Source organism: Dermacentor silvarum, chromosome 11 (genome assembly GCF_013339745.2).
Source record: "Dermacentor silvarum isolate Dsil-2018 chromosome 11, BIME_Dsil_1.4, whole genome shotgun sequence".
Lineage (NCBI taxonomy): Eukaryota > Metazoa > Arthropoda > Arachnida > Ixodida > Ixodidae > Dermacentor > Dermacentor silvarum.
Genome location: NC_051164.1, coordinates 1,366,186 through 1,381,737, shown reverse-complemented (window position 1 = coordinate 1,381,737; position 15,552 = coordinate 1,366,186). Strand labels below are relative to the sequence as shown.

Sequence of the window (15,552 nt, the reverse complement as noted above, 5' to 3'; positions counted from 1 at the left end):
TGTGATGTGTACGTGAGATATTTGATGAGTACGTCAGCAGTGAGATTTACACAAATAATTCCATGTTACAACACAACCATATAATCACGTTCATGGCTTATTTAGATGTGGACGTGAGCACATCCTGGAGACATACCTTGGTGGTCTAGAGATGGTCCTGGCACAATGTCAAAAAAAATGTCACAGTTTCGCCCTAAGGGCGAAGCAATGAATGCGATAGCAACACAGCAATGTCATACGAAGTAAGGTGAGCGGCTTTGGTAGCAATATGAATTGTAGTAAACATGAGCTGATTAAGTAAGCAGGTGTGCTGCGGCGTAAGTAGACTGACATGAAGAGAGACTCGATGACCAAGAGAAGGCGCGTGTGAAACGGTGGTGTTGATGAGAAGCGCTTCCCGTGGGCAGCGCGCGTGCGAAGGGACACACCTGTAGCGGTGCACTGGCGATCCGGGCAGCATTACATGTGTAGCGTGCGTTGGAAAATGTGGCCCGACTATTACTAACTGAATGAACAAGCGTGGTGTGAGCGCGCACAAACAAACACGAATAGATTACACTGAATGATTGCAGACAACGACTGTCAAAACGCTGGCAGCAAGCATACGCCGCAGCGGGCGAAGGTACGTGCAGTCTATCGCTTCAACGGAAACTGAGCGGCGAATGCACGGCGCATAAAGGTCAGAGCCGTGTGGAGATAAGAGACGGTGCGGACAAGCGACGAGCGCGGGTGTTGGCAGCGTAGAAGTGCCCCCCCCCCCCCCCCCGCTCCCTCCGGCGCTGGCTTCCCGCTTCGTTGCTTGCGCGTGGGAGATTGAGTGCGTTCGCTCTCCGTGATAGCGCGCGTCCCCGCACGCTTCCGCTTGGGCATACGGCGCGCGGTGAAGATTTTATCTATACGGAACCTCACGGCGACGGCGACGGCGACGCCGACGGCAGAAACCGGTTGAAGTGTCCATATAATTGCTATCGCAATAAAAGAAAACGTTCACGGTATATGATTTGGAGAAAGAAATGGATTTCGGTGCAGTGACATTTACGCAAGTAATTCCATTGTACAGCACCAGTATGTAATCACATTCACAACTTGTTTAAATGGGCAGGAGCACATCCTGGAAAGGTACACAATTGGTCCAGAGATGGTCCTTACACCATGTCCGAAGAACGTTGACAGTATGTTCTTTGGACGGACACATGGATCCGAGTAGGATCAGTTGAGGACATTTTAGGATGACCTGAGGATGTTGAAACATCCGCGATTCCACATTCTGTGGACAACCTCAGGATGTCTTTGCGTTGTCTGGGTAGCTATTTTTCTATCTTTGTATTGTTCCCCGTCCTACAGCTCTGTTCACTTGTCCTATTTGCCATGTGCGCATAATGTTGTTATACAATGCGTAATTCATATCGTGCGTAGCTCCTATCACGATTCTGCTCCACACACATTGGTCGAGTCTCTTACGGTGATTAAAGGTGGACGTCATGCGCATCGTTACCTGGCGCATTGTGCATGTTTGCAGTTTTTTGTATCTTCTATGTATAACCGTATAAATTTACTGCCGAATAATTTTGCGCATGCGCGGCAACGTTTTAGAAATGCTTAAAATGGCTGCTAATCTCTTGTTACATGTGACATTGACGAAGGCTGGCCCACGAGCCGACACGTTTGCCAGTGAAAGAAAACGTGGTTCCACGTACGCCGTGTTTATTCTTTTGTGATATATATATATACAGGGTGTTTCAGCAAACACTTTCAAAATTTATTTAAGGTTGCCTGTGGCAGATCGCCCAATTCTAGTTAATGAGCTGGTCTACTCGAAGAGGCGGACATTACTTGCACAAAAATTGAAATGCATAATCGACTGATTAACAAAAATGTACTAATTAAGTTTTTAACTAAATACCTCATGACCGATATTGCAATTTACAAATTGTAGCCGGGGAGCTCGCAAGGCGGATCCATTTGGAATTAATTCTAAGGATGCCACCAGTTTCGAGATAATAATTCCCGAACTTTGCGGAGAAATGCATTGGCGTTCCAGTTAATTTTGTGCGTCAATGCATAAAGCGACGTTTTGTTAAGAACCTAACTGGAACGCCAATGCATTTCTCCGCAAAGTTCGGGAATTATTATCTCGAAACTGGTGTCATCCCGAGAATTCGTTCCAAGTGGATCCGACTTGTGAACTCCACGGCTACAATTTGTAAATTGCAATATGGGCCATCAGGTCATTAGTTAAAAACGTAATTAGTGAATTTCTGTTAATTATTCGATTATGCATTTCAATTTCTTGTGCAAGTAATGTCCGCCTCTTCGAGTAGAACAGCTCATGAACTAGAATTGTGCGATCTGCCACAGGCAACCTTTAAGAATTTTTGAAAGTCTTCGCTGAAACACCCTGTATATATATATATATATATATATATATATATATATATATATATATATATATATATATATATATCACAAAAGAATAAACACGGCGTACGTGGAACCACGTTCTCTTTCACTGGCAAACGTGTCGGCTCGTGGGCCAGCCTTCGTCAATGTCACATGTAACAAGAGATTAGCAGCAATTTTAAATATATATATATATATATATATATATATATATATATATATATATATAGGGTGTTTCAGCGAACACTTTCAAAATTTATTTAAGGTTGCCTGTGGCAGATATAGCCCAATTCTAGTTAGTAAGCTGGTCTACTCGAAGAGGTGGACATTACTTGCACAAAAAATTGAAATGCTTAATCGACTAATTAACAAACATTTACTAATTAAGTTTTTCACTAATCACCTGATGGCCCATATTGCAATTTACAAATTGTAGCCGTGGAGTTCGCAAGGCGGATCCACTTGGAACGAATTCTCGGGATGACACCAGTTTCGAGATATTAATTCCCGAACTTTGCGGAGAAGTGCATTGGCGTTCCAGTTAATTTTGTGCTTCAATGCATAAAGCGACGTTAAGAACCTAACTGGAACGCCAATACATTTATCCGCAAAGTTCGGGAATTAATATCTCGAAACTGGTGTCATCCCGAGAATTCGTTCCAAGTGGATCCGCCTTGCGAACTCCATGGCTACAATTTGTAAATTGCAATATGTGCCATCACGTAATTAGTTAAAACTTAATTAGTGAATTTCTGTTAATTATTCGATTATGCATTTCAATTTCTTGTGAAAGTAATGTCCGCCTCTTCGAGTAGACCAGCTCATGAACTAGAATTGTGCTATTTGCTGCAGCCAACCTTTAAGAATTCTTCAAAGTGTTCGCTGAAACACCCTGTATGTATATATATATTCATCGCTATGATCCCTAGAAGACGAACGAAAATTTTCGCATCGACCGCATGGCATTGATGCACACGCTCCCTTGGCCCACACTGCAATCGCCCTGCCCACTAGAGCGATCTCACGGCTGGTGCCGCAGCTGCCATCCGCGCTGTCTTCTTTAGTGTGGGGCAGGTGGCGATAGCAGTCCCGTGTCTCTCGCTTATGGCGCGGTTTTCGTAATAGTTTACTGTAGTCCAAAGTGTATTATAACATCTTTAGAAAAATTACTAGGGGTCCCTTATGCTACAACTAAGACGACTTGAAGGCGAAAGCCCGAGCGCCGCTAACTCACTGACACGACGACCACTTTTTTGCCGAGTCATCTTCACTCCGAACCCGTATTTTGCAAAGTCAATTTTGCAAGTCATCCTTATTTCAACAAACTCGGACTGTTACTCCCCGCTTATTTTTGCCGAGTCATCGTATCTATGAACCCATGTTATGCAGTCATTTTTGCAAACCATCCTTTATTCACCAAACTCGGAGCGTGACTCAGCGCTTATTTGCTGAGTAATCATCACTCTGAAACCACAATTTACAGTCATTTTACAATCCTACTGTAGTGGCTTATTCACGTTTCGTTGCATTTAATATAATGTTGTGTTGAGATTCAAGTGAATATCATGCGTTACCTTTGTAAAGGTCGTGTGAATAGCACACGGTACCGTCGTCCCTCTCGGGCCGCGCCGGGGGCAGCGTGGTCACCGGTTCGTGTCCCACCGCGTACGAGATGACGTAGAAGCCGAGCGCGCTTGAATTTAGGCGGGCCAATTTGATTGAAGGTTTTAGATTTTACAGTATACGGGAAGTAATTAGAATGCTTACGAAGGTATCGTGAAAACCTCTACTCACACATTGGTGGTATATGTGAGAGCGGTGTATAACACAACAAATTTGTCCGCTTTCGATGTCTTAATAGACACAGTTGACAAAATTCTGATATAGACTTTTATTGTTGAGTTACATTGTCGAAAACTAGGCACTTCAGTTTTTTTTTTCAGTTTTTCAGTCTTCAGTAATATTTGTGAAAATATTGACGGCCTAAATAAAATTTCTGGTTTTTCAAGGTTATCAGATTTTTTACCTTTTTCTTTTTAAATGCAACAAATATCTCCTAATTCGGGGCAGTGGATGCTGATAAAAACTACTTCTTCTTTCCCACCTATTTAGATAGGAGTTCCCGAAGCAGAGCTTCAATTACAAAGGATCATCATCACCACTGCGCAACCACGTTCACGATTGCACGCCCAGTCTCCACGCGCCAGCGATAAATGCACGTTCTACTCGAATGCGTTCGAAGGCGAGAAGAACCCAGGCTCCCACAACGATCGGACGCTTCTTTCCGCTCACGAAGCATGGAATCCCGACCGGGGTGGACCCTCTATTCCTTGCGTTCGGCGGCGTTCCAGATTTTTCGGCTACTAGGTAAGATGGCCGGCTCACGAGTCTTATTCAGAAATGCATCTTAATCGGAAGCCCTTGCTTGACTTGATCTAAATGACTGCTGTCGTGAACGCGTCGAACGAAACGCAATGAGCTTCTCGTGTCCAAAGGTTTGGCTGTGCATTGCTTGCGGCCCGCTTCGCTCACATTGCACGTGCTCAGGCATTGCAGGCGTGGGCGTTTCCGACTAGAATTAACTAGAGGTAACCGCGGTGCTGCGATCGTTGATCTTTCATGAGGGATGATGGTTAGTGCTTGGATTTGTCGTATCTTCGTGCACGCGGCCTTTAGGAGTTCCTATACGACTTTATGAGCCGCAAACTATGAAGCAATGCTTTATTTGTAAAAAAAATGAAAGCAATAAGAATGTGCGCAGATGCAGAATCGTTAGCGAATTGCTGCACCACCAGCCGGCCCAGCCAACTATGGCCGCGTTCAGCGCACAACTGCAGCCATAGCGCAATGTGTTGTTTGGGAATACCAAATTACAATGTCGTAGAGTCATTTGAAGCCAAAAGCACGATGATAAGGCAAGTCTGTGTACTAACGGTCATTCCCATGCTAGTGGAACCACTGTGTTTGCAGCTCACAGAATGGGACTGGGGTTCTCATAGACAGTAGCGCAGGCTTTCCCTCTAGTGGTTTGTGTAGGAACTCTGATTGTAGACGACTGCACTGGCTCGACATATTTGCCCGAGCACGCCTCCCACTCAAGGCGAGTTCTCAATATCAACACTTAGCCAAATATAATATTTTAGCTAGAAACAACGACCTTTTATTTTACAATTACCCTAGCGTTTACATTCGCAAAGCAAAAGCACTTAAGGTGTGCGCGGACTGCAGCTTGCGACTCTTTCAGAGGTGAAGTCGGGGCAAGCGCTGGCTTCAACCCTGCTGGTAAACATTAGTGGGCGCTGCCACTCCAGAAGTTTCTTTTTTTTTCTTTTTTTTTTTTACCTCCTTGCTACTACCCAAGGCGAGCGACGCGCTGTACGCTTAGATGCAGATCGGCAAAGAAGTCGAGCGGACGCACCATCATGTAGGGTCCGCTACAGCCATGCAATATCCGCGCTAAAGTTACTTTACTTCGTTCAGAGAAAACAAGGGGAATGCGGGAGATGGTGATTCAAGACGATGAGTAACACGAGAACAAGGTGAGAGCAGGAGCCAACGTTTCGACAAGTGGACTTGACTTCTTCAATACTCCGTTCCTTGCATAGCAGTCAACGTTGCGAAAGCTGCCGCAAGAAGTTCGGTCAATAAAAGTTATCACTCGTCCTTCACTCGCGTGAGCATGCGCGTGACGCTCCCCGCGACGGGTTGAATGCAAATAAGAAACCCTAAAAGAACAATAAAAATAAAAATAAATGTTTAAAACAACGCATTAGCAGCCATTACCCACCACAGTGTGTTTGTTTCTGAGCATTAAAACTTGTTTCATTCAATACTGAGCCTATATAAAAACAGTTGTGCACAATTGCAATAAAAAAAACATTCAACTATATTCAAGTGCGAACTAAGTCACGGCAAGAAGTCTCTCTAGCCTCCACAGCGTTGACTGCTATGTATGGAAGAGAGTAAGAAATGCCCATGACTTGGCGATTGCTCAACGATGCCCCGGCAATGATGCTTAGAACACTGATTTTTCTTATCTTCTAGCCTGTGGCTTTAGACGTCCTTGTGGTTTGAATTTTTCACTATGCAATTTGTACCTTTTATCTCCAAAATTTATCAAGCAACCCTATTTTTCCTGAACGCAGAAGTCAACTAAAACTGCGCACATGGCGTATTCAGTAGAGATGGTCGCACTTATAACGCGATGCATTGTTAAAAACGACCGGCTCGTAAAGTCACAAAACCATTTGAACCCGAAAATGGCAAAGTTTAGGCAAATACGTGCGTTAAGCATCCTTCTAGTGCCGCGTACCCACCTTGATTCATTAGTGCGAGAGTTCGTTCAAGTAACTTTGGAGGAAACACTATGGGGTCAAATCACGGAGCAAGGGAATAGATTGGGAGAGAGCGTTACGTCACGCGGCCAGCATTGGCAAGCCAACTCTCCGTGAAGCCTATTCCATTCGCTTGTTTCCTCGTAATATCGGCCCAACACGTGACTTCTGAGACTCTGCGCAATTTACGAGAATGTTTGGTTTCCGGTAGTTTGTAATCGATGCGCACATGTACGGCTGCCCTGCCGTAGGCTCTGGCTGCAGAGCGGGATCTGTAAAACCTACCGTGCGCTTTGACGGGACCATCCCGTGCTTGGCCGAGTCGTTTGGCTTCAATCGTATTCTGCGATGCCTGCTTCAATGCTTCACCTCGCAAGTCATTTGTAGCACACTGCCGAAGGTACGAGGCGCGCACAGGCAATATCCTTGCGCATCGGAATATAGTTCTGGGCGCAACTGTCTGATTATTGGCGCGACAAGATAATTTTATTTTTGCTTAGTACATGATACGTTACAGTATACGGCATGATATGTTGGGAGTTTTGCGCATGACGTAGTGTATCACGAATTACTGTGAGCAGACGACGCGGCGCGGATGAACGCATCTCGAGGGGCATTCGTCATTCCTATAGGAGTAGGAGTGCCGCAGCTAACACAGTGCTGCAAGGAACTACTGAAATGTGGTATGGTAATTCCTTCTTGCAAGGCCTCAATCGACTCTGCAATGGAGAGAGAGCAGCCCTCAGCATTGCACTCCCTGTATGAACGTTCTACGCACGCTCGAGTGGAATGAGCGTGTATTTTGTCACCTGCTATGAAACTTCCTCCATCTTGCAGATAGCCGGGGCTTATTCCTCAATCGGCGAATGAAAGGCACCTCTATACCGGGACGCTATTGTGGACGTGAATTGCACCATATTGTCAGATTCCACCATGCTGACGTGTGTTGAGCTATTCCGAGAGGCCGTCACAGTCCTGTGTGCAAGTCATATCCGACAATATGGTGAATTATATATTTGAATGTGTCCAGAATAGCAAGCCCAGAGCTTCTATAATGAACGTTGTCAAAATACCCTAGCTTATCTGCTGCGATTCGTTCACGAAGCTGCTACAGCCTCTCTGATTGGCTCAACACGCCACAATAATGGTATCGAATGTTCCTATAGATTAGTAATTACAGGGCTTCGATTCCAGAGAGCGTCAAAATTCGCCACATTGTTTAATTCCGCCATCTTGTCGCCTCTTATTGGCTCACTAGGCTTTACAGCCATTATGCTTGGATCAAAACGCCAAGATTGCGGAACCAAATATTCCAAGATTAGCAGTCCCTGGGCTGCTATTTCGGAAAGTGTCAAAATGAGTCATATTGTTGAATTCCAGCGCCATTCTGGCGTTCCCAGTTGACGAGGCCGCAGCCTCCCTTTGAGCCAATTAGAGCCGCCAAGATCGCAGACACCTTCCCTGAGCTTTACAAATTTCGTTTCAACTCTCTAAAGCTCTCTCTATGAAACTTGTACAGACTTCCTTGGTAGGCTTCGTTGCTTACGTACATACTCTCGTGCGGAAGACGATGCCTGCTTTTCGCGGAATTGATACAAGGTGAGAACACGGCTTCATTGCGCTGTATTTTCCTTTTAGGGCAGAGCATGACAGAGCATCTGACGTCGCTTCGCTCGCTTCTCGTCGGCTCCTGTCACCTGTCCGTCGGCTTGACCGCCACCCTGCTGTACGGCGAGAACTGCGAGAAGACCCAGCGCCCCTTGTGGGGTTTTGAGTCGCGCCCCGTTGGAGCCAACGTGACCACCCACGAAGTGGGCACCTCGGTCATAGTCCTGTTCTCGTCCCCGGTGCACGAGAACTGGCCAGAGCAGCCACCGACGGTGCCAACGGGGCGAGTACCCATGGAAGGCTGCAAGGTTACCTGCCTTCTGACTCGGGACAGGTCCCTGCTAAGCTCCGCCGATGCGGTCGTGTTTCACGACAGGGACCTAGGACGTCGATGAATTTCCCAGGTATCACAGCGTCCGTGGAACCTCGCTGGTCTGATTTGTGTGTATTTTATGAGAGTGCATTCAATGATCACGTATTTGTCACTACTATATGCACACGTATTATACACATAGAAGTGTTCCACGACGCACTGGCTATCGAACTCTACAGGGGGCTGCATCCTCGTCAAGCTGCAGTTGGCGGCTTTTTCTCCATTTATCCATAACATTTCTCATGGAGGAATAAATTGCTTTCATTGATCGATTCTTTAACCTTGTTTCTATTACCTGTCTCCCGGTTGATTGGAGTGTCTTCGTAGCCTGTCTCTCGTGATATGGCACAGAGGGAAGCTTATTTGTATCAAATGGATATGTGTAGCCGATGTATCTGCCACGGCATGTGGAGTTCAGTGAAACCATGTTATCTGAGAGTCCATCCAAGCATAGTTTCCTAGAAAAATTACTAGAGGTATCTTTAACGCTGATATCATTTGGCTAGCACGGGTATGATTAATAGTGTATTTTCCAAACCCACACGGCTTATCACTCCAAAGGTTTTTGTGGTGGTAGTTGTTAGTGTTTATCGTTTGCGTTTGTTTTAATTTCCAAGCAATTACATTATTTTTCTTGGCGAAGGAAGATGATACAGACCACCCTGTGCTAAATTCAGACCATAAATCAAAATTCCTACAGCCACTAGAATTTAACTTTACCTCTCAGATTCGCAACAAACTTAACAAATCGATCCCGGGGTTATCTCAGAAACAAATTTCTGCGGCTTACATGTATCTATAGATAGGTGGCATCGGAGTTTGGCCCGACCTAAAGCTTCCTCTTCAAGGGTTTCTCACCCAGGCCCCACTGCAAATTTTGCTTACACATTTTCTCCCTCTGCGTCGAGTAGCTTTCCGGAGCGGTGTTCCTTCCCCGCCTTCTCCCGTACCGGTTTCCGCATTGTATGATTAGTCATGGTGTGTGACGCAGATGGCAGTGTGTAGAGGGACTTATGCGTGTGACTGACTCTCTGGCTGGGAGCAATGCTCCCTCGAGCAGGAGGGCGCGCGGCGTATGGTTTTAAATTCCAACTGTACAGCCACCGATAACCGCTGGAACATTTCAGACAAGACCGTAAGCGCGTCTTGTAAGGTCAAACCTGGTGATGGGCCTTTCAAGCCAATGGTATCTGTTAATCGCTCTCTCTATGCGTGCAGCCGCGTGCTCCGTATTTTAACACGCAGTCTTTGGTCACAGGTACCGCGGGCACCACCAACGCTGGGTCCACTGGAACATGGAGGCGCCCTCCAACAGCTTCATCGACACGAAGCCGGAACGTCTACGGGGCGTCTTCAACTGGAAGTTCACGTACCGGTGAGTCTCGGACGTACCGGACCCGTACTTCACTCTCGCTTTCGTCTCTCCCAGCAACGGTACGACCGCGGCACAGACGTCGTTGTTGCCTGCGCGCGGTTCCCGCGTCTGGACAAAGCGGTCCGCGCTGGTCGTATGGGCGGCCAGCAACCTTCGAACACCAAGCAAGCGAGAGCAGTTCGTTGAGGAGCACGTGGAGGTGGACGTGTGCGGCCGGTGCGGCGACCGCAGCACTAGCTCGCTCAGCGAGAAGCTCGAGTGTCTCCGGTTCGTCGGCCACACCTACTACTTCTACCTGTGCATGGAAGGCGCCCTGTGCGTCGACTACGTGACTGAGAAGTTCGCCAACCCCGTCGCCCACGGCATGATACCCGTGGTTCTAGGCGACTACTTGTCCAGGGCCGCGGCGGCGCCGCCGCCGCGCTCGTACGTCGACACTCAGTGGTTTCCCATGCTTCTCCACCTGGTGGCGCACTTGCGGATGGTGGCCGCCGACCCGGACTTCTTCGAACGGCACTTCAACTGGAGGGCGACGGGCACCATCGTGATCGACTGTACCACGACCATTGCCCACTGTGCGAGACGCTGGCTCAGGCGCGTTTGGAGCACCGAAAGGTTCATTCATTCATTCATTCATATTTATATAACTAATGCGTACGTACATACGTACTTACATACGCACATACATACCTACGTACATACATACATACATACATACATACATACATACATACATACATACATACTACATACATACATACATACATACATACATACATAATACATACATACATACATACATACATACATACATACATACATACATACATACATACATACATACATACATAATACATACATACATACATACATACATACGTACATACATACATACGTACATACGTACATACATACATACATACGTACATACATACATACATACGTACGTACGTACATACGTACGTACATACGTACATACGTACATACATACATACATACATACATACATACATACATACATACATACATACATACATACATACATACATACATACATACATACAATATTAAGGTGCTTGCGGACTTTCCGTGGAGTTTGCGGTCAGCTTATGCTTTTTGCTATGTATAGCGGCTGAGTTTTACATACAAAGTTGCCTTAAAATATTTTTGGGAAATATAAAAATCATAAGTTTATACTAAACATTCGTGCCTGCGCACACTAGTACAATTCATCGGGTACCACAGGTCGCATGCGTGTTTTTTCACGTTCGAATTGGTTATATGTCGCTGTGTAGTTTTCTCTTATACAGCGATGTGTATGGTGAACCATCTCGTCTGCAAAACTACAATCTTATGCGACTGTTTTGGGGCTTCTTTGTGTACCTTCACTTGTTTACAGAACTTTGTGTCCCTGAGCGTCATTTTACTCCCTCCTGCTGCTTCCCTTACTCGCACGCGTAACTTAACAAAATTTCACGACGTGTTAATATCTTCGGTGTTTCTCGTGCCTTTCGTTCTGTTTTCCCTGTGAAGAGGAGCAGCCGTCGCCACCAAATGCGCCAGCTTTTCCTTTAAGTTGATTTCAGTAAAAACTAGACAACAGGTTTTCTAACAGCGTTTTAAATTTCACATTGCCAGGTGTACAAAGACATCGTGCAGTGGTGGTATGACAGCGGCTCCAATTGCACCCAGTGGAACACGACGTTGCACTCCGCACCTGGCCCACAATTTACGTCACTCGGGCAGATGACGTCACGGTGTGCCCGCTGTGCATTGTGGTTGAGAGGCGTGCCACGGCCCCTGTTGCGCAGAGGAGATGCGGGGCGAGGGAGAGCTGGCGGTCTGTTCTGCCTTGAAACTTGTTCCTGGCGAGGCTCTGTCCATCGCTAATTGGCAAGAAATGCTGATCGCTAGCTACGTGTGTGCTTCTGCGATGACTTTTAATGGCTCATTGCTAATAATTTTCACTGTTATTCTGATTGTTGCAAGGGAATGTTAACGTATAGTTCGAAGCTAGGAGGCCTTGGGCCTCCCTTTAAATAAAGTGTCTCTCGAGAGCAACTGCGGGCTATTAAAATTCATTATTTTTTCCCAAGCACCTAAAGGCCCCTCGGAAGAGGTTTCAAATGGATGGGGGAGCCTGTTTTCATTTTCAATTATGAGTTTGAAACGGCTTGAGTTTAATTGAAGCACGGTGTTGACGGGAACGCTTTTACAGTGCTTTGATGCCTGGATGAAGAACGAGAAGCATGCAAAATGTTTTAATTACCATGGTTGGTGCGGCTGGAGTAGCGGTAACCTGCTACAATGCTATCTGGCCGAGGAGCTGTGCTGAAGAAAAGGTCGAGCGGATTGGCGAAGTGCAAGACTAGGAAGGTTGGCTTGTGATTTAAGTTTGCTCGAGCTAGGGATGTACGAAGAGCCAAAAAAATCAATCATACTTCACGGTTCCGTATCGATTCAAGCAGGTTGATAAGCTTACCTTGGTAAGGATCCCAAAGAAACGCACGCGTGTTCTAGGTTAGGCCTGACTAGGAAGAAATAAATTATTAGTGTGACAGAGCGGAATGCTAATCGGATATTATGGCGAAAGAAACTGAGACCGTGATTAGCTTTATTGGTTATATTGCCTTTGTGCGTGGACCAAGATAGACCAGAGGGCAGGTTTATTCCCAAGCACTTGTAGGTGCTAACGGAGATCACAGACCCAGTGATGATTCATTAATCACAAATATATTTATTTAGACAACTAATTGATTCACACAGACAAGCGCGAGCTCAAACACATGCATGCATACACACATCCGCCCGTCCTTTAGCACGAAGCTATAAAGGAAACCCATATGGGTTTCTCGAAAAGATAGCTTTCGTTGAAGAAAAATGCGCCTTGGTCCGGGATTCGAACCTGCACCAACGCCTTTCCGGGGCAGTCGCTCTAGCACCTCAGCTAGCCAGGAGGCTAGCATTTCGCAGTGCGAGAGCGCATCATTAGACAACTCGAAGTGCTCACTGAGGCACTGAATACAATAATTCAGAAATTCTGAAATATTCAGAATTTTTCAGAAATACAGAAATCAGAATTATTGAAATAACCACTCAGCGTGAATTTTGAATACAACTGCTGGCTTTGCTCTAACGTGTTGTGGCAAATGCGAAGCTTTGCAAGTTACACTGATTAGAGGCAAAAAGCGCTGTCAAACATTACTATACCACTTGTACCACATGTGCAAAAGCTCCGCCCTGTAACTTTCTCTTCACTGCCACAGATAGTTGTCCGCTGGTATAGTCGCCTTCTTTTAGTGATCATGCTCTAGCTGACAGAAAATTCCGATTCCCCCTAATAACTTACAAAGTGACGAAATTTTTTTATGAGAGAGAGATACAAGCTTTGATGATATGCTGGGGATGTTAGCCTGGCTGTTAGCCTGACAGGCTACTTCAAGTGCTGGGTAGCGATTATGACATACAGGGTGTCCCAACTATCATGCACCAAGATTTAAAAATATCCAAATGCCACGTAGCTGAACAGAACCAAGGAAATGTTGGTTGCCGTCGCTTGGAGGTACTCAGATTATTTTTTGCATTCCGCCTAATGACATAATTAGTCTTAATTATTCACCTTCTCGAATATTATAATTATATCAAAAGTGTCAATGAGAAAGTTGTAGAGCAACATGAAGAACTTCCGATACAGCTTCCTGCTGCTCAATACGCGATACATAAAAGTGTTTTTTCGAGCGTAAAAGAAGCCCGCGAATCCACCAAAATTGCCGCGCGACTGGCCGCTCGAGGCACTTTGCGTGTATTCGCGGGCATTACATCACATGTTACGTGCACAGTTTCGCTAGTCAGCGGTTGGCCCGTCCCACTGGGGTACACAGTAACAACATAAGAGCGCGTAATTATTCATTGGCCTGCGGCCGCTAAAGCGGCCCTAAGCCCCCCCCTGCCCCTCTCTCCTCTCCCTCGTCTACGCAACGGATCGCTTCGCTCTGCTTGGCAGGAGCCCGCCGTGTCAGGCGTGGTGGTGAAACATAGGACAAAAGAACAAGTATGGCAGTAGTCAAACGAGAAAATTTTTAAAAAAGTCGCAGTTGCGCCTGAAAGGCGAAGCATCGATTGCGATATCAAATTAGTATAGAGCTATACGAAACAAGAATAGTAGTTTGATCGGCCGTATAAAGTTGTAAACATTCGCTTACTAACGAAATAAACAAGCACAGTGTCACGCTCGCACAGGTAAACATGAACACATCTCGCAAGATGACCGCTGAAAGTTGCTGTGAAAACGCTGGAGTGAGAAAGCGCGCCAGCAGCAGCAGGCAAACTGACCTTCACGCTGGCTGTCGTCTCGCTTCAACGCCAACTAAACGTCGAAAGCACAGCGCATACGAAGCTACCGGCACCATTTGTCCCCATCCCAGATCGCTTTTGAAGACGAGGCCCGCGCGGGCGGGCACTTCGCCCACGTCGCAGATCGCTTTCAAGATACGGGCGCGCGGCCGCGCAGCAAGCAGCAGCCGACGGAGCATAACGCGAAGCCCCCTCCCGCCGTTAGACTTCATGCGGAACCTCACGGCGACGGCGACGACAGAAATGCGCTTGCAGTGTCCATATAATTGTTATCGCAATAAAAAACATTTTTTCTTTATTACAATGGAGCAGAATATTCTGCAAAACAAGAAAAACAAAGCGCTACCGAAATTTAAAGTGACTGAGAGCGCATTCAAAGGTCAGGCAAGCGTGTGCAAGTGTCCAATAAAGGCATCCAGTCTGCGCTGTTTCGTGTGCAGCGTACACACTACGAACGTAAGCAGCAGATTCCCGATAACACGACCGAGTGCTTCGCGGTGGTTCAGCGTGCCTGTCACACATTGTACTGCGCCAAAGGCTATGTAGGTCGAGTGCCATGAACAGGTCATATGTTGGGTCACAGGGATCTTTAAAAGGTAGGAAACGAATTAATTGTGTATGGTGTGATATCTAATGCTTCTTTAAGTGTTCTTTGGAGAATGTCCCAGAAGAACACGGCATCCTTACAATCAACAAAACAGTGATCTATTCTTTCAGCATATGGACAATTGATACCATGATCGATACCAATTTATTTACTACCATGACATGTTGACTACAGAATAACGATGATATACAAATGCTTCCTCCGTTATAACGAAAATTATTCTCTCTCGTTGGCGAACTTGAAAGAAAATCCGTCTATAAGTTTAATACGAGGTTCAAACAACCATGGGCTGTGCCCACCCCCAGAGTATACAGTTATACACAATCATTCCGTTACACGGTGCCTGTATACTGTAGGACTGTAGTTGGATTTTGATCCTCTGTGCGCTTCTACTACAGCCATTAAGTGTTTTTGTCGGGACAAACTATCCTAGAATTGCAGTGTTCTCTGACTGTATTATTCGAATGAAGGTTGTTATTGTTTTCTATTTGTCTATGCAATG

At 46.0% G+C, this 15,552-nt stretch overlaps 1 protein-coding gene across 1 annotated transcript; it reads left to right on the top strand.

Annotated features, from left to right (window-relative positions):
* Positions 1-8,380: 8,380 nt before the first annotated feature.
* On the top strand, positions 8,381-11,505 carry LOC125941545 (glycoprotein 3-alpha-L-fucosyltransferase A-like). Its single transcript, XM_049659041.1, has 4 exons — positions 8,381-8,676; positions 9,974-10,090; positions 10,145-10,684; positions 11,490-11,505. Exons 1-4 carry the CDS (start codon positions 8,381-8,383, stop codon positions 11,503-11,505), a joined length of 969 nt encoding a protein of 322 aa, XP_049514998.1.
* The last annotated feature ends 4,047 nt before the right edge of the window (positions 11,506-15,552 follow it).